Source organism: Strongylocentrotus purpuratus, unplaced genomic scaffold (assembly GCF_000002235.5).
Source record: "Strongylocentrotus purpuratus isolate Spur 01 unplaced genomic scaffold, Spur_5.0 spur5_contig_857, whole genome shotgun sequence".
In the NCBI taxonomy this organism is placed as follows: Eukaryota; Metazoa; Echinodermata; class Echinoidea; order Camarodonta; family Strongylocentrotidae; genus Strongylocentrotus; species Strongylocentrotus purpuratus.
Window position 1 is genome coordinate 54,074 of NW_022145565.1, and position 23,502 is coordinate 77,575.

Below are 23,502 nucleotides of genomic sequence, written 5' to 3' on the forward strand. Positions count from 1 at the left end.
CCATGAATTTTGTCATTAAGTTATTATCAGAATTTTTTGGTTATTATTATTATCATTATCATTTAAATATTATCATAATTTGTATCACTATCGTCGTTAATGATATTTTTATTGATTAACATTAATTCGATTTCTTGTACTTTGTACAGTATTAAATTGACAAATTCAAACTGATTGTAAACTTCTCCAATACCCCACTGTGGGAGACATGATATTAAATTGGCATTGTCTTTGTCACTGAGCAAATGTGAAATGGCGGGGTCTTTTTACTCTATTTCTGACATTACAAAGCCCTAAAGCCAATTTTGATTCCGTTATCACATATTGTGGAACCAAGGAATTATTAAATCCTTGGTGGAACATTGAATATAGGCATACAATAGGCCTTTTATTAGCTCGTTGAAAAAATTATTTTATCCTTCAAAAGAAAACGGTTTCTTCACCTGAACGAACTGCACTGGAATGGCATGTCCGGAGACTAAATAAAATAATAATTAAAATTAAAATAATAATAATCAGCAAAATGATGGTAGACGGAGTGGATATACTAGAGAACTGAGAATTAGACTAACTGGTTATTAGACTAAATGAACAATAGACCAAATGTGTATAGTGGACTAATTGGAGATAGATATTAGGCCAATTATTGACTATTAGGCCTAAAATAAAAACTTGTTGTATTGCCATTTGCGACCCGGCGACCCAAAAATCTGAAAATCTACGGTCGGCATTTTATTTTTTTTAATTTCCAAAACTAAAAAATATCGGCCCAAAGACGGCGACAAAAAAAAGTTAAAAAAAAAAAACTTTTCCGACCGACCGACCGACCCATGTTTTGGCACCTAAAGGGCAATACAACAAGTTTTTATTTTAGGCCTTAGCCTAAATGGTCACTAGACCAAGTGGAAATTAGTAGACGAAATGATTATTGGGTCATGTGGATAGTAGAGGGGCTGAGACTTTGGGAGCTAGTTGACCAAACTGCAGTTCATGTAAAGTGCGTCCCAGAATAAAACATAACGAGAACAAATTATTATTGTGATCTGAGCTGTATAAGGTGGTTCTTGGAGATACTTGTCTCCTTTTCGGAAAGAAAGTTTCATGCTAGCTCATTTTTACACCTACTTATTTTTGTGATTACGCCCTCACGCGTCGCACATTCACTAGATCTATCTACTGCTAACAAATTTTGAAGTGAAGCTCATCGTAATATTGCTTTAATTTGAGATTCCTGGCTTGTGGACGATGCAGGATAAGGTAAGTTCAGGAAATACATACATCGTCACTTTTAGATATAAATTTTTAGCATTTTGCCCCGTTGGAAAGGTCTTAAATTTAGTTGTACATCACCCAGGTATCGTTGCTGCAGTAGCCGCCGCATAGAGACCCAGTGCAGCGCGTCCATCCTTGCGGAAGAGATCTCCCCGCAAGGGACGGCTAAATTTGGAGCCAAGTTGGCGCTGGCTTTGCCTAACATGTGTAGGCCTACATCTGTTAACCAAGACCTTGCTAGACCGTTTGGTATCGCGACAAGTGTTTTGATCGTCACATCCAGTGTAAGGTTAAAATCACCTCTTTTGTCATAGTTTTTATTATTTATTCAGTTTTTTTAAATCAAATTTTAACTTTAAAGCTTATCTGCCGTAGTTTACAGGGATAAGACTGCCCTGCAAGGTCACTGGACAGGTGGTTATCTCATCAACTCAGCTCTCAGTTAACATAAGAAAAAGAGGATCATGGGGGACCAATGGTCACCGATTAGGCATTGCTTGTTATATAGAGGGCGCAAGTAGCTACAAGTAGTGCAGTGGGCTTTTAAAAAACGAAAATAGATAAAAACAAATAGAAGAAGGAAGAAAACGATTGGCATTGCACAGGTAACAAAAAGATGATGATGTTGGATGTCTTGGTATTGCACATGCACCAGCAAGAGGAGTCACAGAGAGGTCCATGCTATAAGTATAACAGCATTTTTCAACCTTTTTTCAGTCACAGCACCCTTTTAAAATTAACCTGTTTCTAAATGTTGCGAGTGAGGTGTAGACCTACATGTAATTTTGATATGAAATATATTATAAGCTGAAAAAATGAAAGGTTATTTGGGTACCTCGGCTCGTTGCTCACATAAAGTGGTATTCAGGCAATTCGCACTGCCTGAAATCAGAATCCTGTCTTTAAATGTTGCAAGCGAGCAAGGAAGAACGATGGTATAATATCTTTGAAATTCTACTTCCACATGGAATTACATGTACATAGTTGTTGAATGGTGGTGTTTATTTTACCTGACTGCTAAGAAAGCATAAATGCTTGTAAGTAAGCAACCAAACAGCCAACGGCTTTAGGTCCTCTCTGAGGGACCTGGTAATGAGGGTTAATGCCTTACCAAAGGGCACTAGTGCATCGCCTTGGTTTCAAACCCGGGTCATTAGATTACGAGACCACTGCTCTACCATTACCAACTGAGCTATCGCGCCTCCCATACTCTAGCGGTTTCTGGTATCTGGTTTCAAGAAATTTATTCAGAATACATCAAAATTTCTCTTGCTGTACATAAGAGGTGTCTTGTGGCACCCCGGTTAAAAAAATGCTTTCCTATGAATATGATATACAGCTCATGATATCTTATGACTCCTTACTGGGTTAGTGCCCCAAACATGTTTTATAGTGGGTGCGTTAATAGATGTGGAAGACGAGTTCGTTCCAAACTTTGATGGTCTTTGGGTGAAAAGTATGGTCATTGGGTCTGAGCCTAGTCAGACTCGGACTTCAAAGGTTCAAAAGTTGTGAAGGCCCAGGAATCGAGACCTCAAATTCATTGTATGGTACTTTATTATGGATAGCTCATGCTAAGGAGAAAATAAACATTTAAATACCTGAAGGATGAGACACTTATAAATGGAGATTTGAATTTGCGATTGATCATCAAACTCAGAAGCGAACTACTTCCATGTCTTTTATTCTAAAAATGAATATATTTCTATTTTTATTTGTAGAAAATAATTCTCATGTATACGAAAAAGGGAGAAATTGCTTGTTAACAAATATACAATCATAACATATAAGGAACAGTATGACTCTTGACTTGTTTTAATTATTCCTAGGGATTCTGCTTAATTGAATATTTAGTGGAAGAGCATTCCATAGAGATGGAGCTGTTGCTATAAAAGCCTTTTATCCTTGACGAGAGATCTACACTTTAGTTCTTTGCATTGTCTTTGATATGAAATGCCCGGGTTCACATGAATTGCTGGTTTACTAACATACTAAGATGAAAAGAGATCATTTCATGACATGTTAAGGGTGACACAGAATGCAAGGGTCCCCCCTTGCCATTTGGGCGACTCATGTTAGTTAGTTTTTTTCCTGGGGACTAGTGAGAAGTTATTATACATTAACCTAAACATTAGTAATGATTGAGCTACAATACTTGTAATCTGGTCTTCATGCATTACATGTTGCTATGTCGGGCATGCTTTCAGGTTTTCAAGAACAACCTTTGTTTAAAAAGTATGTATAAAATTAGAATTTTTCAGTAAACTAGTCTATTACTTTTAAGGGAGCTAACAAGCAATGAATGTCAAACTATAACCAACTTCCTGTATTACGTCTTGCTTGATCACGTATGTTTGATTAATATTCATTGACTCCTAATAGTAGCTGCATGTACAGGCATGTACAGGTACATTTACATGGATATGTGGATTCATAAGTAACTTGTATACTTTAAAAATCCAAGATGCCTCATATAGCTAGCCTCATATGATTTGAACATAATGTAAGAACACATTATAATTACTTGCATGCATTAGACCGTATGTGAATCAATTATCATATTCCTCATCTCCACATAAAGGCTTAATATGGGAACCACCTGGTTTAAGTATGAAATGGCTTTATACATTTATAAGCAAACAATTTATACTATTGTTTGCAAATTTAAGTGAAATGAAGAAAAAAAATGAAAAGAAAAATACAGACCTGTTTAACATAAAGGTTGTTTCAGAATACATGTACACTGTATGTGTTTTTGATTGATTCCTACATGGCATCAATCAAATGAGAAATGCCTGTACCTTACTCAACACACCAAAGACATGACCTACAACCCTGCTCTCATATCCTGCAGTGCTGAAAAATGTTAATTGAAACTTGACTACATACCTGCTGTGAGCTATGTTTTCTCTCCCACCAAACCAGCCCCTCAGTTCAGATAGAAACCCAACTCTGTTGCCATTGATTTAGTTTTCCTTCATAACCCTCAAGACTAGGAATTACAGGGTGCTACAAGAATTTTTTTCACCACTTGCCCTGTCGGGCAAGTGGGTTTTCAATTTACTTGCCCAAACAATATTTCCACTTGCCCAAAACTTTTTGTTTACTAGCACAATCGAGAAAAAACAGCTGATCAACGCACGTGTGTGTCTGTGCAAGCCGCTGTCATTTGGAAACGTAGGCTAATTTTCAGCTGTTAATAATTTGGGTCAACTCTTCCATCAAGAAACGTCATGTAAATAATGGGTAATCAACTATTTTAAATAAAGTACGGACATTTTTATTTCATCATTCACTGCTATAAATATCATGCCAAAATTTGTAAATTCTTACTAAATAATAATATTGAAGATATTTTACGATAAATCTCGGATAAGTATGCGAAAACTAGACTAAACAACGTCGCTAAAACCATGAAAACAAAACAACAACGGCTTATATTCTGGGGGTCTCGATACTATTATCAAAATGACTCGCTCGGTCGGATCTTGAGACCGCAGTAATAAATTGAAAACGAGACAAAAACATTCATCTGATTTATATGAGCAGCGAGTTTTAAATAATATGTTCACAATCATTAACAGTCATTATGAATAAATATCAAACATTTGACTTTTTGTACTTACTAGAAAATCCCTGTTGTTTATTCCATTCCGATTCGCACATGTTCATTTCCCTAGAATAATGACGTCATATTTGGCGTGATTCAACCAATCGGCAATCAGAGAATAGCAAAGGCCTGTCGGTGCGGCCTGCAGAGCTAGAGAGAGAGAGCGCGAATAAGCTCGCAGCTGGTACGATCGCGCTAGCTGTCTCTAGCTAGCTCACGGCCGGCCGTGCGTGGAGGCGGAGCGGCATTCATGGCTTGAAGTGTCACTGTTGCATGCACGCTGAGCTAGCTGAGCTGGCTAGCTGTCTGTGAAGTTTTTTCGAAATCGGAACGATCGCTTTTTTGCTTCTGGATTTTGACGACGGGTAAGAAGTTGACGGGTGAATGGTAGAGTTCTTGGACACTAGGAAATTACTGTAAAAGTATCACTTGCCCGAATCGGGCAAGTGATAATTTGATTTACTTGCCCGACGGCTCAATTTGGTTGCCCCGGGACGTCGGGCAAGCGGGTTTGTCGCGCCCTGAATTATAGAAACAAGTGGTTTTGTTTCCTGTCATTCTCTTGAAAGTGTTGAAAACATAAGGTGCTTACTGGACATGTACAGTATGTTTAAAAGATTTTTTGACGGCTAATCAAATACATGTAAATGTACATGGATTGTAGGAGTATGATTTTTACATCAATGTTCCTTTATTTGTTTGCCATCCGTTGTTGACACTGTTGATAAAATGAGATATTTTCCAGATATTTTCAACTTATTTGAGACTTTAAACAACAAAACAAAACTCACAAACATAAATGTCCCTTATATATTTTGTATGATATCTATAAAAGTATGGCAATTGGCATATTTTTGTTGTTATTATTTAATGGTTTAAATTTTTGCAACCCTTGACAGCCTTGTAAGAATAATCTTTGACATTGATTTCATTTTAAATTGTCGCCTTGACTCATCTACATGTAACGTAAATGACTAGGAGTCACTGCAAACAGTGATGTGGTTGAGTAGTTCTAATATGATAAATCTGGTAACTCATCCTAAGTAATCAAATCAATTTACCTCGTCAAATCCTCAAATTCACTGCATTTATTAAATTTACAGTCTGTCTGGCTGAATCATGATTGATTTTACTATTAGTGTCAGCCTATCAGGGTCCATTAGAATCTGTCACCACTGGTATCGACTTCATGAATCACACAATGCTGCTAAACAAATCTTTTACATACATGTGTATGAAATCTTCCTATAGTGTTATTCATTTCCAAGTTGTAGGCATCAAGGCATAAGCTACAATGTATGAATGAATGAAAGAAAATATAATTTTGGAATTTGTCAGACTTGTTCTCAAAATACTGGGGCACCAAATTTGAGTCCAAAATCATAATAAAATTAACGTTACAATTTGAAAATCACATCATCAATGAGTATGGAACAAGAACAACTCTCCTCTTGAATGAAATTCTCATAGACTCTTTGCTCAGCTCACTGAAAACATGGTGATGTCATTATTACTAGCGACACTGATGGCATTTTTTGACATTTGATTTTTACTGTACACTACTAAATTGAGGAAGTTGTTTCCATGGTAATTATGTGTTCTTACGATGAAGCTCTTTACCGTCAACGTTGCTGTGTAACCTAGACCCACTTACATGTAAATCAAATTGGTAATTATTCTGTTGTATATGTACTGGTACATGTATGTTTTTTTTTTATTGAGAATGAAATGAAAGACTTTTACTATTACATGTATTAATAGTTTCAGAGTTGCCTAATTATGTAATTATGCAGGTTGCATTGTGTATGAATAATATGTTTTTGTGTAGATTTTAGCATACAAATGATTAGACTATAAACCATGGACATGTTAAAAAAATATGATTTTATGCAACTTTTAAGATTCCTACATGTAGCTTCACCAAACCAAAAATACATCTATCTTTTTTAATGTTTTTGGTAGTAAATATAGAATGGGGACATGGAGGGGAACAAAAATTAGATACATATATATGCATATGTGTGATACCAGTTTCTTTTTTTCTCTTGACAACAAAAATGTGCCTACATTTATATAAGAAAAACAATTATAGCTGTTCTCCCCCCCCCCTCTCTCTCTCTCACTCTCTCTGTCATTCATTATGACATGTGAAATCAGTCTACAGTTACTGTACCACAGTACTCATATCTGCATATGAAATAGTTCACCATAATTGACTGTCTTTGTTTTTTCGATGCAAAATGAATTACAAAAAAAAAACTGTACATGTATGCATGTCAATCAAAGTAGAGTGTTCTAAAAACATGTACCGTAACAACATGTGGATCACCATGCAAGCTCTCCATCTCATAGTAATCTATGAAGATGTAACACTGGGCCTAAGTGGTTGGCATCCATGTGAGAATGAATATTTGCTCCTTTTATTGTTATCAGATACCAGATGAATACTGTTACCATGGTAACTACGGCTGCAGATGTCTGATAATAGGAGTACCGTTGTCGTCGACAGTCTCGAATCCAAACATAAGAACGTGTCGTGTGTTGAGAACCAGAAGAGTGTCAATACGAGTTTACGCCCTTCTATTTCTGAGCAGATAATGTGTGGTTCAGGCAGTTGTAACCTTATACAGCAGGAAGATGTGACTTGCATGTATGTATCACCTGATTGCTTTAACACAGTAGAAACCATTAAACATAAATAGTACACTGGATAGGAGAAGATTTACATGAAGCTCTGCTTGGGAAGCTCCGAAAGACCTCCAGTAATAAAATCAATAAAGAAATTTAGAAATCACATACAATAATGTTGCAAAAAAATTCACTCTTCCAACAATTTGGCAGATGCAAATAGTTTTAATGAAAACAAATATAATTTTGCGTTGGACGGGAGTAGAGATGCCTTGCCTGAGAGACGCAATTCACAATTTGTCTGTTGAAAGCCAGAAGGGTATTATTTCATCCAAATAGCTCTCGGCAGAAATGTTATGATTAAAAGATATGAATGCGGTGAGAAGAATAATATTTAATGAATGGACAAATTATTAATAATCAATGTAGGATAAAGATTGAATGTACACGTAGGGAGGAATGAAAGCAGCAAGTATAGATAAATTAAAGAAGTTAATGAAGAAAGAAAGGGAAATTAAGTTAGAGAACAAATTCACATTATCTTCCAAAGAATATTTTTTTCCTTTCTGGCTCTTGCAACTGACAAGTCTATCCACTTAAAGGTTAACTTGAAAGAAAATCAATACTGTAATAATCTAGGATACACATCTATGTGTCATTCCTTAGCAGTTAGCTCATCTTTCCTGCTCTAATGTGTTACCACTCTATAAATATGCTCCGATTGCTCGCTGTCTTTTCGTTTGCCTGCTATGTTTTCAAACGTTTGTACATGGTCCAGGCTTGTCTGCCTTTTCAGACCCATTGTCACTTTTAATTTAGAACGTCACTTTCAGGAGAATATTTGTGTTACGGGAAACCTGAATGAATTTATCAGTCTGCAAGAGGATCCCCTTCTTTACACGAAAGTCATTCCAGACCCCCTTGAATGTGATATCTATAGTAGATCATGATGTCGATGAAGGGAAGAAGGTCTAGATGTGTAGACTAGTTCAAGACTGTGTGTAAATCTTGCCTTGGGGGCAATTAATCTCTTCCACCCTTAACGCCTCTGGAGCTCGATCCGTATGGCTTTCCTCCTTTCCTCCGCGATTTTGCGGCTGTCAAGATCGTTTCTCTCCTGCCTGGTGGTGAGGGGCTGTGCATTGGAGAGTTCTCACATCGGTGTCGTGTATTGATGGGATGGTGGTTGAAGCAATTTTGATGCAAGGTTGCGTTGCTACTTGCTAGGTCATTTTATTGTCATCTTCTGATAAGTGATATCCAGGTAGATGTTGCTAAGATACAGTATGTAAAGCTTCATTTGAGCAACTGAACCTGGATCTTTATTATTTTGTTTGCTGTTTGCATTGATCGCTGAACACTGTAAGTATAAGAGTCATAAATCTCATTCCTCTTGATTGTACGTAGATGTACATGAGCGGTGCCTTTGATGGATATTTGCTTCTTGTTAGGCTACTTCTTGTATTAAACTGCAAATGATAAATGACATTATTTATTGTAATTTTGACTGGAACTCGCATAGCTGTGGCTTTAAGGGAAACATGTAATTCTTCTTTATTTTACTATACTATACTTTACTTTATATTATACTATTGTACTGTATACTGTATTTCCTATACTATACTGAAGTAGTCAATACATACATGTGAGTAGCCAAGACTTACATGTACTTCACTAAGATAATGACTCCATCATGTTAGAATGACTTTTTAATATTTAAAGGAATATACACTTTGTCTGTCAATGATCCAGATGATTATTATAATACAGTGACACATGTCTAAAAGACCACCAAGGGAGGCAGAAAGTGTTTTTTACAGGCAGGTGGTCTCAGGCGCGTAGCCAGGGGGGGCGGTGGGGCCGGTCGCCCCCCCAAAAAAAACGCCGGCCAAATAAAAAAGAGAGAGAAAGAGGAGAAAAAAAAAGAGGACGTAGGAAGAAAAAGGGAAAAGGAGTCGAGAACGGTACAACGAATCATCAAAGCTTCCGCGCTTCGCGCGTGAAGGGGGAACTGAGTTCAAATTTAGGATTAAGAGTCGGGAAATTATAGGTACAACGAATCGTCACTTTTCTCTGATATTTTGATGAAACGTCAAAGCTTCGCGCGAGAGGGGGGAGGGACTGAATTCAGACAAGGATTATGATTCGAGAAAGGTACAACGAATCGTCTTCTTTCAAAGCTTCCGCGCTTCGCACCTGCACCCACCCCCCTAGGGAGCGCGTTTCGCGCGCTCTGTAAGTGTTTCGCGTGTTCATTACCGCCCCCCCCCCAAAATGAAATCCTGGCTACGCGCTTGGGTGTTCTTTATGTACAGGTTCCTTTAGTACATGTTTCAATGAGAAACTATTTTCAAGGGAAGAAAAAATGTGGTGTTTGTAGATATGTGGTCACTAAAGCAGGTTTAGCTGTTCATACCACCCTCTTTTTGTTTTGCTTTGCATGTTTATGCTGCAGTGAATTTCCTTATTTCTATTTATAGTATTCACACAATGTACGTGCATTCATTGGAATAGCATTCTTTTCTCTAATAATCTGAGGAATGATTAGATGCACTTGAAATGATCAACTCCATGTAAATGATATCAAATACTGTTTTGCTGCTCAAGGGGATTAATATATTTTTCATGCATTTCAGATCAAATTTCTGCCGACTCTTTCTTGCTCATATGAGACTCCCCTCTTGATTGAACAGTTGTTGCCAATTTGATGGATGGCATAACGGTTTGCACAAAAGGCCAAGTGCTCCACGGAGAGTAATATGCCCTATTAAAGAACAGCTTGATATGTGAGGGGAAGAATGCATGTATAATTGCATTGCTCATGTATAATTGCATCGCTCATGTATAATTGCATTGCTTGCTGAGCCACTTCCCCTTAAGAGCAAATGTCTTGAAGGGAAAATATTCAACCTTATTCCTGTGAAGTCAAAGATAATTGTTAAAAGGTCTTTTTGTTTAAACCCCCTGTGAATGTGACACTGTGCAACTAACAATAAAAGAGGATTACTCATTTTTGTTTGAGTCAGTGGTTGATACTCATTACTGACACAAAACTGTACTTTTCTTCGAATTGTGCTCATTTGAAATTGTTTTGCGAAAGTACACATGTTCTGCAAATGTCATACGTGATGAGTCTGAGCTACGTGAAAGCTTTGCTAATAATTAATATTGAACAGAAATTATTTGCGGTCCTTTAATGTTGCACTGAGAGACGAATGGATGTAATTACTGTAACTACGTAATCAAGGTAATTTCAAACATTGTAAATTAGCCTTTACAGATACTCATCACATCCCATTTGTCAAACTCTGCATCGTGAACAGAGAGCAATGATTGATTGATTTCAGTATTACCAATACATGGAGGCGACATGCATATAGCATTGTGAATTATTGAAGAAACAAGCTGCTAGAGTGTATCCAATTACCCATGCTACAGGCCCCTACATCAAATTAAGAAAAATAATCAGCTGAAGAGGAACGGGCTGAAGCTTTTGTATTGCAGAAAGCATGCATCATACTGTTATTGTAATGTCCATGTATGTACATCGTCTTGTTTCTTTTATCCTCAGAATTGATCTGCATTTATGCTTGAGTGAAGAATCAATGAATTATTTGTGTGTAACAAGCTAATCACTTAAATATATAAAATCAATTAGACTCAGGTACAGATGTAAGTTAATACAATGTACGCAGTACGTAATTTGATGAATCAAAGAGTTACAGAGGACATGCATGATAAAGATTACATACAAGTAAACTAAATGTGAAGAGATAATAGAGAAAACTTAGTACCATATCAAAAATATCAGACAAATGTGTTCATGTATACAGACACCTGAATATCATCTTATATGTAAATTATGTAATGTACAGGTGTATACAATACATGTGGCACTATATTTGATTAAGCAAATGATAAAAAAGGACAGTTTTGTGGATTTTTGTTGTATTTTATTCTTGTTTTGACCTTTTTTGTGTGCAGACTCTTACTGGTTCTGAGAGGTCCTTTTGAATGACTCTTCTTAATGAAACAGAGAGAGAGAATGACATCATGCCTGCTACAGACGGTTCATCAGAATCTGGTCAAGGTAAATGTACTTTCTTTTCATCTGTTTGTTTATTTGTTTGTGTGTTTGAATAAATAGTTGTTTGTTTGTCTAAACAAGGAAATGGAGAGAGAGAGAGAGAGAGAGAGAGAGAGAGAGAGAGAGCATGGTAGTAGACAGATATCCATAATCTCCAGGAAATTAATGTTTCTAAATGTTTCTGTCATTATTATTTATCTGTTTTTTGATTTGTAGAATTGCATTATTACCCATTTTTATGAAATTCTGACTGATAAGATTTAAGTTGGAATTTTATAGTGAACAAGCTCATGTTGAAAAAATAGCATCCATGGACTTAAGTACACAGTAGATGTACACAGTTTATTAAGTTATACTGCTAGTGAAATAAGCAACGTCAAATATTATTGGAAGCAAGGAATATATTTTCTGAAAATATGGAATATATTGTGGTTGAGGGGGTATTGGATGACAAACAATCCAGCTTAGAGTCCTGTACGTGGTGAAGTTCATCCATATTAATGGACCGTCTCTCCCACTTTCTATTTGATTTATATTCATGGTATTCCTTTCATTTCAGCAAGCATGATGAATTTTAAGTTGATCAGAAAGTGTGATGTTGAATGCTGATTGAAGCAGAAATACTGTACTTTCAAGATGGCCTTTAGTTATCTCTTTACATCTCAGTCACATTGCCAAGCATACTATAAACCAACTCCAAAACCAACTGAATCGTGTAGATGTTTGTTCTGAGCTGCCTCTTACTATTTGGGGAAATTTTTTTGTTTTGTTTTGTTGTTGTAGTTGTTGGTCTGATGTCGGTCTATTTGATGCGACGGAGGGATTTAAAATAGATCATTTCATAGTTGATGCCAAGATATGAGATTCAAGTTTTATATTTCAAAATAATACTTGAACCTTGTTTTCAATCGAATCTTCATGAAAACAATGATTAAACTGGAAAGTCACCTCTGCTTCTCTAATAATTAATTTCATGGAATATTTGCTGGAAGATTATGATCTTCTATGTATTTTTTTCTCTTCTCCAATTCACAGAGGCGATAGATGCAATGGTAGATAGCCTGGATATGCTGGGAAACTCTACTCATGCACAGAGTGTTGATTTACTCTTCCTTAAAGAAGTCATGAAAAGCAGACTTATGAAGAATCTTATCAAGGTAGGCACACACGATCATTTTTTCCACCTATGTAGAAAAAAATAATTGTTTCCTCTTAATTCATACATGTAGGATTTGAGTGACATGTACCATTTTAAAAACTGAAACTTTTTTTTTTTTTGGGGGGGGGGGGGTATTCATGTATTTTACAATTTTATCTCCTACAGCTTCCTTTCCAGCGTGCTAAAACAGAATTATATATTGTCAGTCAAAAGTTAGAATGGCGTTAGCATTCAGCCCTTTCCTATAAGACCCCAAGGTTCTCATCAGACAATGCTGCTTTCTTCACCTATTAGTCTCTCTTGAATCTTATATCTGAAGCATTTTCAACCCTATCGTGAATTCCTTAATTCAAAGATTTCTTATCAATTCTAGATTGTATGATGAGTGAACTTCAAGATGTACCAAGCATGGTGCTTGTAAAAGTCATTTTATGTGATACATAATGAAAGGTGATGGCTCTGTATCTACAACCCCACAACATTCATGTATATACGTAAGACAAAATTGTCTATGTTGAGACATATTTTGTCCTGAATTGAATCTTTTCTATCTGCAGGTTAAAATGTACATGATATACATGTATGAAGCCTGTTTTCAAGATATTTTCTACTCTAGAACACAGCATTGGGTTGGTCATAGTTCCTTTTATATATAGATTTCTGGTATCTGGAAATGTTTTAGAGCTTGCCACAGCTAGATATTTTACAGCTACTCTGTAGTTTATTTCTTACTCATCTTGTTCATCTAACTAATCTTTATGGGTAGCCCAAGAGACTGTACATGATCCACGTGCACTACATGTTGCCGTGAGGTGTGTGTATCATCATGGACCTCATCAATGCTATTAACTACTAGCTTTCTATTTTGAGAGGCACTGGTTCAAAGAGCTAGCGCCACTGTTATTCCACACCTCCTCGTAAACACTCCAGGCAAAGTAGTTCTATCTTACCAGCCCCCTGAATATTATCATGCCATTTGTAATGTTGTTATGTGATGTGTCCATCCTCCCAGTAGATATCATTTACATGTAGCTCTCGATAAAGGATCCTGAATTCCTTTCACGTAAGGAAATCTTGGTGAGGAAGATCGTTTTCAAAGAAGACCTGCCATCTTAGGTGCATGTGTACCTGTAACGTATTGATAATTGTTACATGCAGTAGTACAGTAATAGTAGTTCAAAGAGTCATCCACTTTGCAAAGTCACAATATACATCCAAAGTATCGTCAACAGAAGAAAGGAGAGAAAAACATGTTGACAGTTCCTTTTGAAATATAATTAATGTGTAGATAATTATGTAATAATTTCAGCATTTTTCATACTGCCCTTCTCCTGCTCAAAATAGCCTGACATACAGTAGTTGTCCAATTAGTTGTGCTAATCAGGCGGTGAGCTCCGGTGCAATTATCTCACAATTTTGTTTTGACGTGACCTTGCTTTTATGTTGAATAAACACATTGACTGTTTACTTGAAACCGCTGGGAAAGTGTCGCAGCAAACCTGCCAAAAAATTTGGCATATATATGACAATGAATCTTAAAGGCATCATTTAACAATGTTAAATTTGAGATGCAATGCCATACGTATTATCGGTGTCTGTGATATGGAGTAATATTGAAGCCCCCCAAAAAAATTGTGCTTCAAAATGATCAAGAAGTGCCTCGATGACCTTTAAATATTCAAAACGATTTTAATGCTTTCAGCGAGATAATTGCACTGGAGCGCACAACATTGCAGCAATAACAAATCTTCATTTTTTATTGCAATTTGATACAAAATTTACAGTGCAATATATCGCCATTATCTAAAGCAAATAAAGTGTCATATGATCTGTCCATGTACATGTAGTTGTAGATTACTTTGCAAATTGATTTCACACCCATTAACATTGACATTGAATTGCTCCATTAAGCAAAGCCAATTCATTGTTTCATGGGGAATATGCTGATTAGATTAGTTGATTACATTGCACTGTTGATGTTTTATACCTAATTTAGTCATCAATCCTAGTTTTAATGCTAACATTAGCTAGAATGTCTCACCATGATACATGTACCGGTTGGTGGTTTGCATTTTGAACCTTTTCTTTCTTTCTTTTTTTTGTTTGGGGGGGGGGGGGTTGTGGGACTGATAAACAATCATTTCCTTTCACTAAGAATCAAGATTTTATTTATTCATTACTTTTTTGAAACATTTATTACCAACATCTCCACCATGTACATAATTATATGCAACACATTCAGTTAATACATTTTCCAAATGGGTAAAATTTCTTACGCCATCCATAATTTTATAGAAATAAAGATATAACACCAATTGAGTATTCCCTCCCATCTGATGGGTGTATTCAGCATTATTTCTCTGGACTTTATTTGATGGCAAGTTATTATAATATATTTCAAGCTTAGTTACATGTACATGTATGATGTGACAGTGAAACTTGGAAAGCAGTTTTGTTAAACTGAATGTACATACATGTACCTACCCTCTATTTTAAATAAAACTTGAATAAATAAATAAATAATAAATGAAAGGAATCTTGGTCTTTGTGATGTACATTGGAAGAGAACTGGGAATGTTCTATAGATCTTTACTACATGTACATGTACATGTACATGGAGATGTACTTGTATTCCATCGGCATGCAGATTAAATGATTCAGTACATGAAGGTATATTTCTGCTCTATCCATCCTAACCCAATCAATTACACCCGATTGAATTGATTCCATTTTTATGCCGTTGCCTTGGCTACCAAACAATTGCCAGCCTCTTACGTCAAATGATTATATTAGTTTCTCATGTCGAAGCTGTCTTTCTTTCTTTCTTTCTTTTTTTTTTTCTTTCTTTCTTCACAAAGCCTGTAAAGCTCATTATTTTACTGATGCACATTTTTTGTATCTGGAATAAAGTGTTAGATAAGTACACATAGATGTGCACGTATACTTTAAATATAAAATTATTTTACAAACAACCATGACTTCAAGAACTAAACAGATAGATTTGGATAAATGTTGCACTCTGACCCGAAGACAAGAAGACCAGAAGATACCACGATTAAAGGATAAGTACCAAGAAATGTGTTCACACAAAATATTTCACAGACATTATGTTTTCTGTTTTCCTCTATTTTTCTCTTTAAAATGTCTCTTTTTTTGTGTTTATCCTGTCTGTGCTCCCTAGTTTTCTTGCTCTCTCTTTCTCTTGCTTTCTCTTTTTTATGCATCACTTCTCTTTCTCCTCGTCTCCTATCTTCTCTTTTGTCTTTTCTCTTCTACATGTTTCTTCTCTCTCTTCTACAGTTTGTATATCTTCTCCCTATCACTAGTCTTTCTGTCCTCTTTAATATCTCTCTCTCTCTCTCTCTCTCTCTCTCTCTCTCTCTCTCTCTTTGGCCCTCATTCTCTCACTCCTTGCTTTTCATATTAATGAGAGTTAAGGAATACCTGTACTGTTCTACAGTTTGTATTTTCCCCCTATCACTAGTCTTTCTGTCCTCTTTAATCTCTCTCTCTCTCTCTCTCTCTCTCTCTCTCTCTCTCTCTCTCTCTCTCTTGGTCCTCATTCTCTCACTCTATGTTTTTCATCTTAAAGAGAGGGAATACCTGTACTGTTCTACAGTTTGTATTTTCCCCCTATCACTAGTCTTTCTGTCCTCTTTAATCTCTCTCTCTCTCTCTCTCTCTCTCTCTCTCTCTCTCTCTCTTTGGTCCTCATTCTCTCACTCTATGTTTTTCATCTTAAAGAGAGGGAATACCTGTACTGTTCTACAGTTTGTATTTTCCCCCTATCACTAGTCTTTCTGTCCTCTTTAATCTTTTTCTCTCTCTCTCTCTCTGGCCCTCCCTCTCTCCCTCTGGCCCTCCCTCTCTCCCTCTCTCTCTCTCTCCCTCTCTCCCTCTCTCTCTCTCTCTGGCCCTCCCTCTCTCCCTCTGGCCCTCCCTCTCTCCCTCTCTCTCTCTCTCCCTCTCTCCCTCTCTCTCTCTCTCTGGCCCTCCCTCTCTCTCTCCCTCTCTCACCCCATGATTTTCATGGTCAAGAAAGTGAAGGAATACTTGTATACATCTCCTGAATGTTCAGTGGATGAATTAATTCTCACAGAGTAGATAGGTAGGTTTTGTTTTAGCATCCAATGATTGCTCAGTCTCACTCACAAGTGTTTACTTCATCCATCACTGACTCTCTGTCAGGCTTCAAGATCAAGAGTGCATCTTGTTTAAATCATTCTAAACATACTGTTACAGGTCGTTCACACAAGCAAAGTCATGCAAACAAACATACTCTGTAGATTAAAAGAAATGAAGTTCCATCATTCTAAACATACTGTTACAGGCTGTTCACACAAGAGCAACTTCATGCAAACAAACATACTCTGTAGATTAAAAGAAATGAAGTTCCATCATTTTAAACATACATGTACTGTTACAGGCTGTTCACACAAGAGCAACTTCATGCAAACAAACATACTCTGTAGATTAAAAGAAATGAAGTTTCATCATTCTAAACATCTTGTTACAGGCTGTTCACACAAGAGCAACTTAATGCAAACAAACATACTCTGTAGATTAAAAGAAATGAAGTTTCATCATTCTAAACATCTTGTTACAGGCTGTTCACACAAGAGCAACTTAATGCAAACAAAAATACTCTGTAGATTAAAAGAATTGCCTTTAAAAAAAATCATATACAGAAGTATCTGGAGGGCTTAAACCATTGCTCAAGCATGAAAAATTTGTGGCTGGCCAGTCATATTAGCATGCTAACAAGCGTTGCCTAGTAACGTACAGGTGTAACTATTGAAATCACTGACATAGACATAATATTCAACTGACCTTGATTCTTTAATGCATTTTTTCCAAAAATGATACTGGACCTCCTTTTATTAAACTACAATACATTGATAAACAAGGATTCATTATTCATCATTGAGAAGAGGAAAAATAAACTGTGTGCACTTTTTATGTTTTTTCATAGCTCTACAAGAAGTGTTGTTTGTCTGAATGAAGATAGGACTGTCAGGAACAGACATACAGGATGGTAGGATGGATAGGAGGAGAGTGGAAAGCAATCACATGTTCAAGTTCAATGTCTCCTTGGTTGTTATTCATGATGCCCTCCAGTGTTACAGTTTCTATTTCATGCATAGACATGTACATGTAGGTAACAGATACCATGGTATACATTCATACAATGAAGCTAAAAAATATGTACAGTACATGTAACTTGGGTATTAATCTTTGGTAGATTGGAACATAGTGGTATATTATATTTCCTGTATCAAAAATGTATTGGTTTATGATTGGTTAAAAGTGTGTCACATGATAAAATATAAACACACAAAAGATTTAACATCTTAATATTTTACAATTTTAATAACAAAATTGCTAGCCATAAATATTACTTTTTGGATAACTTTGTTTAATTTAATAAATTTCATTAAAATTTAAGATGTTTAAATATTTTTGTATTTTATTATTCAAATAAAATGTAAAAATTGTTAATAAAATCCCCCCAAAAATCCTTAATTTTTAGAAATATGATTGAGGCATTTTTGTTTTCCCAAGACTGATCAGTACTCTCCTTGTACTGTAGAGTGTGCACTGTGCAGTCTAGTTCCAAATCACAATTAATTTTAGAAGATCATGTCCATGTTATATTCTCATTACTCATTGAACCCTGTATCTTGTGAGTAGAGTAGGGCTGATGTACATGTACTGTAGGTGTCAGGCAGTGTCTGGCCATGTGTTCATGTTGTCAATCATCATGGTACCTCTAATAGCTTCATAGTAGGAGTTCACTCAGACTGATGATATCAATAACGAGCAGGTTTGCTCAGGTGTGGATGGATATCACATGACCACTGGTCCACACTGTTGTTAGGTATGATTGGTATTTAGGGAGGTGGGACAAGAATTATTTTCTGGAATTTGAAGTCTCTCCCACAAGTTTAATGTACCAAATACTTTCGTAGCCAGCTAGGGTGTGCTTTGGATAGCGGAGGGTCAGAGAATAGATTTCTAAGAAAATGGCATTTCAAAGTTTTGTCCATCCTTTGACTACACCTATGCAAAACATTTCAGTCCACATAGCATGTAAATCGCAAATAGTGATTTTTTTTTTCTTCCAACGATAACCAACATGATTCTTATAGAGTGGTGAAGTGTGATGTCATCAAAAAGTCTATTTTTGGAATTTCTCAATTTTTTCTTCATTTTCCGAAAGAGCATACAAAAATAATGTCCAAATGTCGAAAAGTCGAAAACCAGTTGAACATGTTAAGTATTGGCTGAGATATGACCATCTGAATAAATAGTTTCTAAAGGAACTCAGTGTTATATTGCTCTGGCTCGTAATGTTATGAACCAGAGCTACAAATAACATTATTCAGATGGTCATATCTCAGCCAATACTTGACATATTCAATTGGTTTTCGACATTTGGACATTATTTTTGATGCTCTTTCGGAAAATGAAGAAAAAAATTAAGAAATTCCCAAAATAGGTTGTTCTGATGTCACATGACTGTGAGTATGTGAGTAGTTGAAAAATGAAGGGGAAAAATTATGTTCACACCCTTCTGCTGGGCACTGACATGACAAGGTCTGTGTAAATCATATTCATAATGATGAATAGTTTGGCCTGTGGCTAGTAGATTATATCATTACCAGATATAGAATTATGAAGCTTTAATGTGATTGACCTGACTAGAATGCTTGCCCTGAGGGACAATCACATTCTCCTCAAGGGATTCCTCTCAAGCTCCTGCTTAATCCAGCCAAGTAATATAATCTTTTGTCATTGGAATATTACTACAGCAGGCCTTAAATTAATTGACGGCCATCGACGGCCAGGCCGTCGATGCCCCTATGACTGGCCGCGGTGCCCTCCCAAAAAAAGATATATTCACGGCCAAAAAGGCCGTGCCCTTTCTTTCAAACTGGCCGACGTGCCTTTTTTTCCAACTGGACGTGCCCTTTTTATTTTAAATTTGCGCACATAAAACCACCAATTGCGCCCATAATCATCTAAAACTAGACGGCAAGGCGCAAGTGTTTTCCATGAAAATGCGCCCATAAATTATTAGAACAGTAAAAATACACGAATCACGAACAGTTTGCCGCCCACGAGCTCTCTTCTAGCTTCGTATTTAGTGCTTTAATAAGGCGCAAGTGCCGTGAAAATGCGCCCTTTGTTATTATATAGGCAATGCGCTAGCGCACGTACGTACGTACGTTCATATTATGCGATCGCATGATATGCATATGGTGCATGCTGTTGACGCACGCACGTACGTACAAATCGAAGGCCAGGATCAAGAAAACAAATCATCAAATGGAGAAATAAACAAGCATTCAAATAGTCATTAGAGATCTGTCGAGGTTTGTTTGTAGGCCTAGTTTATTATTTTATCTCAAATAGAATTTAGAATTATCTTATTAATAAGTTAAGAACACCTACGATGTTCTCGATCGTAGTTACTCTCATTTTGCCACCAGCCGACCTCGCTTCAAAAAGCTACCCCGCCAGCTTCCCAAGACGAACGTTTCGAGTCCCGGTAAAATTCCGAGGGTGCATCGGTTTCGCTGGCAAACTTCCAGCCCGACAGCTTCCCACCAAAAGTGGCGAGAGTGTGTGTGCGAGGAACGATTTTGGTTTCGTGAATGCACGTTACGCAACTGAGCTGAGCGTGTCACTTTCAGCTGTCGAATGTCTATAAGGACATTTTTACATCTTATTTCATTAGTTAGGCCTATGTAGACCTTTCTATACAACAGTTAAAAAGATAATTTCTTCAAAATTTGCTCCTGCTACCGAGAGAGTGGCGGATGGTTTGTGTGTGAGGTGCGATTTTGATTTGGAATACCCGGCCCGGTAAACTTGCCAATTAAGTCCTGACTTTCGATGTTTGTGAAATTGACAATTTATTTATTCATTTGCTCACCAATATTTTTAGTTACTTTAAAATACTGTTTAATGTGCAAGTTTGATGTTCTTAATCAATCTTTCCTGTTCATATTGTTAAGATTAAAAAGTTATTAAATTGATCGTTCGATCTATTCACATTATGAAATTAACATTTGTAGACTCTTTGAACTTATGATTAGATAAGCGGCCTATCTGTTTTTGGAAAATTGCCCCTTGCTCTGGTAAATTCCCGTGGCAAAGGGCAACTTAAAAAAAAAAATGCCCCTTGCTCCTGGCTGCTAAATCTAAGGCTTGCGGGCCGCCGCCTTGTTTGCAGGCGCGTAGCCAGAGTTTGGTGTTTGGGGGGGGCACATACATGTAATCGATCGAGGTAAAAAAAGGGGTCTACAAAATTTCAACCGATCCTGGAAATTTTAGGGGGGGCATGTGCCCCCCGTGCCCCCCCCCCCCGCGGCTACGCGCCTGCTTGTTTGTATGTACCGTAGACCTCTATACATTCTGTGAAGAAGCTGGTGCTAAAAGTCATGGGAAATTGATCCTGCACAAGTTTCATAAAATACACATGACATCTAACAAAAATAGAATCAATTTTTTTGGCCTCATACTCGATGCCCTTTTTGTAAAATATTTTGGCCTTGATGCCCTTTTTGTAAAAATATTTTGGCCTTGGTGCCCTTAAAAATATGAGGTACTCGAGGCCAAACTGGCCTTGCCCTAAAAATGACGAAATTTAAGGCCTGCTACAGTATTGCTTGAAATAATGAAGACACTCTCACACTGTGTCACGCCTGACTGCAAGTATTATTCATAGAATTTGGTGTGACTTGGTGTTAGGGTGTCTAATTTATTTCAGGCAATACTGTAATCATATAAATATATGGTGATACAGAAATATGGAGCATATAATATCCCCCCCCCCCTCATGACTATCTTGCCACCCTCTACAGGCCTGGCTTGTATTTATCTTGATATTCATAATGCCACACCAAATACACTGTGTGGTATGTGCACGTACATCAAGAGAAGATATGAACATGTTGAGTAGCTAAACATGGGTCCACTTCCCTCTTTTTATACTGAATTTTATCTTACTGGAAGTCTTAAGCTAAATTTGATGACAATGCTGCTAACCATATACATTGTAGGGCAATGTTCCAAATGTCAAGTTTAATTACTTACAATACTGAGATGTACAGGTGTAATGTAATATAATATTTAGAACATGAACTTCAATTTCAATTTTCAAAAGGCTATGCAGCCTATCCAGAAGATCTAAAGTACATTACCACTTTTACTCAAATATGGGAATTTATATCCTCAACATTTTCAAGAAAGAATGAATGATTTTTTTAATTTGAAAAATATTATCAAAAGTTAATATGGTATCCCTGTTAAATTGTGCTGTGACATATGCACCTGAGCTATGGCAGAATGGAAGTACAGTGTAAGTCATTTTTTTTGTGTTCATTGCAATCAGTCATGATCCCACATAGTTTTTGCATAGAAACCAAAGAAGAGATGGCGGTGTTGGTATACTAACTGGTGGAATCTAAACTAGCACTCAAGTGAACCTTGAATGAACTGAAGTTGCCAGGTTGTCTAATTGGCAACAAGCTGAATCAGCCATGGAGTTAGGCTCAACCTCTACCCTTCAATTACCAGTCTGCGCTGATTTACCCTCCAATGATCTTATTGATTCCTAAATTACCCTGGACAGTTACCAACCTCCTCTAGTCTAGAAATACAGACACAAGTACACCAAAAGCTACTTTCATTTTGAGATATATACATGTACAGTGTATCTGATATGCAGAATTCATGTGCACTCAGATTTTGTGCAACGTGTACAATATAAAGTCACTTTTATAGCCTTCCTGATTTAATCTTTTAGAAAATATTACAATGATATGCCAGTAAAAAGTACTCGAAGGCATGTTATTTAAGAGAGCAAGGCCTACTAACCTGTAATTGTAACATTGACAACTTTGTTACAAAGAAGGGTATGTTTTGAGAGACTAGTATTCCTAAAACCTTTGCCCTGTATCGTCATTGACTAAGTATTGGAGATATTTTGATTCAGTGCAAGCAAGCACAGCAGGCTCATTTCTAATAATCATTCCGTGGTGGGCTGGTCTCAAGGATAATCATCTCAGAGGAATAATTTCATGGTTGCAGTACAAAGTGAGTTTTATCTTTCGCTTTATATTTTAAGTTAAATGTTGTAAATAACATCCTTCAATTTCATAGTAGATTATGATCCAACTGTCTGTAATCATGGTGCACATTCCCATATTTTTTACTGTGTACTAATTACCAGCAATGTTGTGTGATTGACTGTAGAACTATGGTAGTTTACACCGTTATCCCTGTTACATTGCAATGCCAGCTATCCCTATCATGTTTCATGAATGGTAAATGTACTCTCTAAGAAATGCATTTAGGCTACACTGCTTCTCTGCACCCAGGTGTAAGATAGGTAGGCAGTAGGATGTGAACGTCATTGAGGTTGAATTGGCATCGTCGTGGTTTGATTAGCATCACTGTGGTTGGATTAGCATCACTGTGGTTGGATTAGCATCACTGTGGCTTGATTAGCATCATTGTGCACGCCTAGAAGATAATGACTTGCTAGGATGCTCCTCGGTGAAGTGCACAGTGCGTGTGAAAAGTGCAGAATCACAATTGAATCTGGTAATGGGGGCTGATGGTGCACTGTAAAGCACTTTGATCATTACCTGACACTGGAAAGTGCTCTTTTATACAGTTATTAATTATCTAGATGAACATAATGGTACTGGGGTATGTACTATTCATTAGTAGTAG

At 36.8% G+C, this 23,502-nt stretch overlaps 1 protein-coding gene across 2 annotated transcripts in view; it reads left to right on the plus strand.

Annotated features, from left to right (window-relative positions):
• The first annotated feature begins 1,155 nt into the window (after nt 1-1,155).
• Nucleotides 1,156-23,502, plus strand: part of LOC586772 (MAGUK p55 subfamily member 6) — a 35,979-nt gene continuing 13,632 nt past the window's right edge. Inside the window, exons 1-3 of one of the 2 annotated variants that reach the window (XM_786539.5) lie at nt 1,156-1,257; nt 11,495-11,600; nt 12,633-12,754. In XM_786539.5, coding sequence (XP_791632.3) covers nt 11,525-11,600; nt 12,633-12,754 — 198 coding nt within the window. In that variant the 5' untranslated portion in view covers nt 1,156-1,257; nt 11,495-11,524. Of the gene's footprint in view, nt 1,258-8,768; nt 8,873-11,494; nt 11,601-12,632; nt 12,755-23,502 lie in introns of those variants that run through there. The other variant, XM_011680622.2, reaches the window with a different exon arrangement.